Source organism: Nematolebias whitei, chromosome 6 (genome assembly GCF_014905685.2).
Source record: "Nematolebias whitei isolate Nwh7 chromosome 6, NemWhi1, whole genome shotgun sequence".
NCBI lineage: Eukaryota > Metazoa > Chordata > Actinopteri > Cyprinodontiformes > Rivulidae > Nematolebias > Nematolebias whitei.
This window is the reverse complement of record NC_056503.1, coordinates 5,921,878-5,923,449: the sequence shown is the minus strand read 5'-3', so window position 1 is coordinate 5,923,449 and position 1,572 is coordinate 5,921,878. Positions and strand designations below refer to the sequence as shown.

General features: G+C 39.4%; 1 protein-coding gene across 1 annotated transcript in view; it reads right to left on the bottom strand.

Moving 5' to 3' along the window:
* The window catches only part of LOC119411497 (chloride channel protein 2), a 479,672-nt gene that overhangs the window by 272,508 nt on the left and 205,592 nt on the right, over positions 1-1,572 (bottom strand). The window contains exon 9 of the mRNA XM_037678447.1: positions 1,036-1,059. Within this exon, the coding sequence (XP_037534375.1) occupies positions 1,036-1,059 (24 nt within the window). The remainder of the gene's footprint in view (positions 1-1,035; positions 1,060-1,572) is intronic.

The following is a 1,572-nucleotide window of genomic DNA, read 5'->3' as shown; positions in this document are numbered from 1 at the left end:
CATCTGCCATGGTTATTCACTGTTCAGCACTTATCTGGTTAAACAGTTGCCAACTTCAGATTATTTTAACAGGTAAATATTTGTATTCAAGTGTCATGTGAGTTTCACACATTTTTAGCTCTGGGTTCACTCAACAGTACTGTGTAAGCCACTTCTTCAAATGAATGGGCACCTATTCGTAGGTTTTACCCCAATGCATGAAAATTTTTAAGTAAATGCCTCTGGCAGTGTTACTTTTTTAATGTGCTTATTTTTTAACAGATACTAGATTACCAAGCTTCTCAGTGTTATTTACTCTAAAGCACTTAACATTAAATAAACCTGCAATTTTTCTAAAAGTCTCACAGCAACTTTAGTTTTTTAAACGCTTTTTAAGCAGTTTTATCCCAGAAATTCGCTATTTTAACAGTTACTCGAATAAACCAGGTTGGGTGAAAAGAAAAATAATTATGAGGAGCTTATCAGTCCCTCTCAGGAAAACTGTTATACTCCTCTTTCAACAGCAGGTGGCGGTGTAAGCTTATTTATGCCAGCAGGAGTCTATGACAACTTTCTGTGGATCGTTCTGTTGATATCCGGTTGTTAGCTGCTTAGCTTAAAATTAGCATCAGCGAAACTCGGTCAAATCAACATTTCTGAACGGATTTAAAGCTAAAACGTGGCGTTGTTTCAACAAGCACGACTTTTTTGCATGAAACATGAGTTTTGTGGGACATGTGGCGGCTCCATTTAGCGATTTTAAACACAGTGGAGGCTTCGGTTGAACCGAGACTCATTTCTGGGGTCACGTGACTGAATCAACCAATCATCAGAGACAGCAACGGGGGTGGGTTTTATAATCTGACATCAGAGGAAGTGACGACAGACACGTCACTCGTCACTCAGCGAATCAGAGCTACCCAAACAGCGGTTTTCAACCAATGACGGATCGTCATTCTAGCTAGCTGTTAGCGATTAGCCTGAAAAGTCCGGTCAACTTTCGTCCATTAACTTCTCAAAATGTATAATTTTCTGCTCCAAATGTGACGAACAAACTCTTAACTGTGTTCTGAGACGGCGCTCAGCTTTTTAAAACATCTCTCCATCCTGTCATCTGGACTTCGTTTTTTTGTTAAAAAGAAACGTTTCGCCCCTCATCCAAGAGGCTTCGTCAGTCTGAGGCCTAGCCATCTGGTATTATCCAGAAGCCACCCTGACTCTTGTGTTTCAAGCCTGCCTCAGATACCCCTGAAAAAAAAAAAAAAAAAAAAAATGTCAAAGTCCAGATGACATGATTCAACCTTTTTTGTTGTTATATACCTGGATGACTGAGAAAACAAACTTTGTGATCTCTCCATCCATTTAAAACAACTCGTTCGATCTTATCAGAACTGAGCGACAAACCGGGTCTGAGCAGAACCCCCTGTATGTTTAAACTGAATCAAACGCTTTTCACAGCTTAATTAACTTTGTCACATAACAGACGTACATTTCAGCTTTAAAATTAAACACATTGACGTTATTTCAGCTCTAAAAACACCACAACTGTAAACTTTCTCTGAACACCACAGCTGCAAAACGCTGCGTTTCACA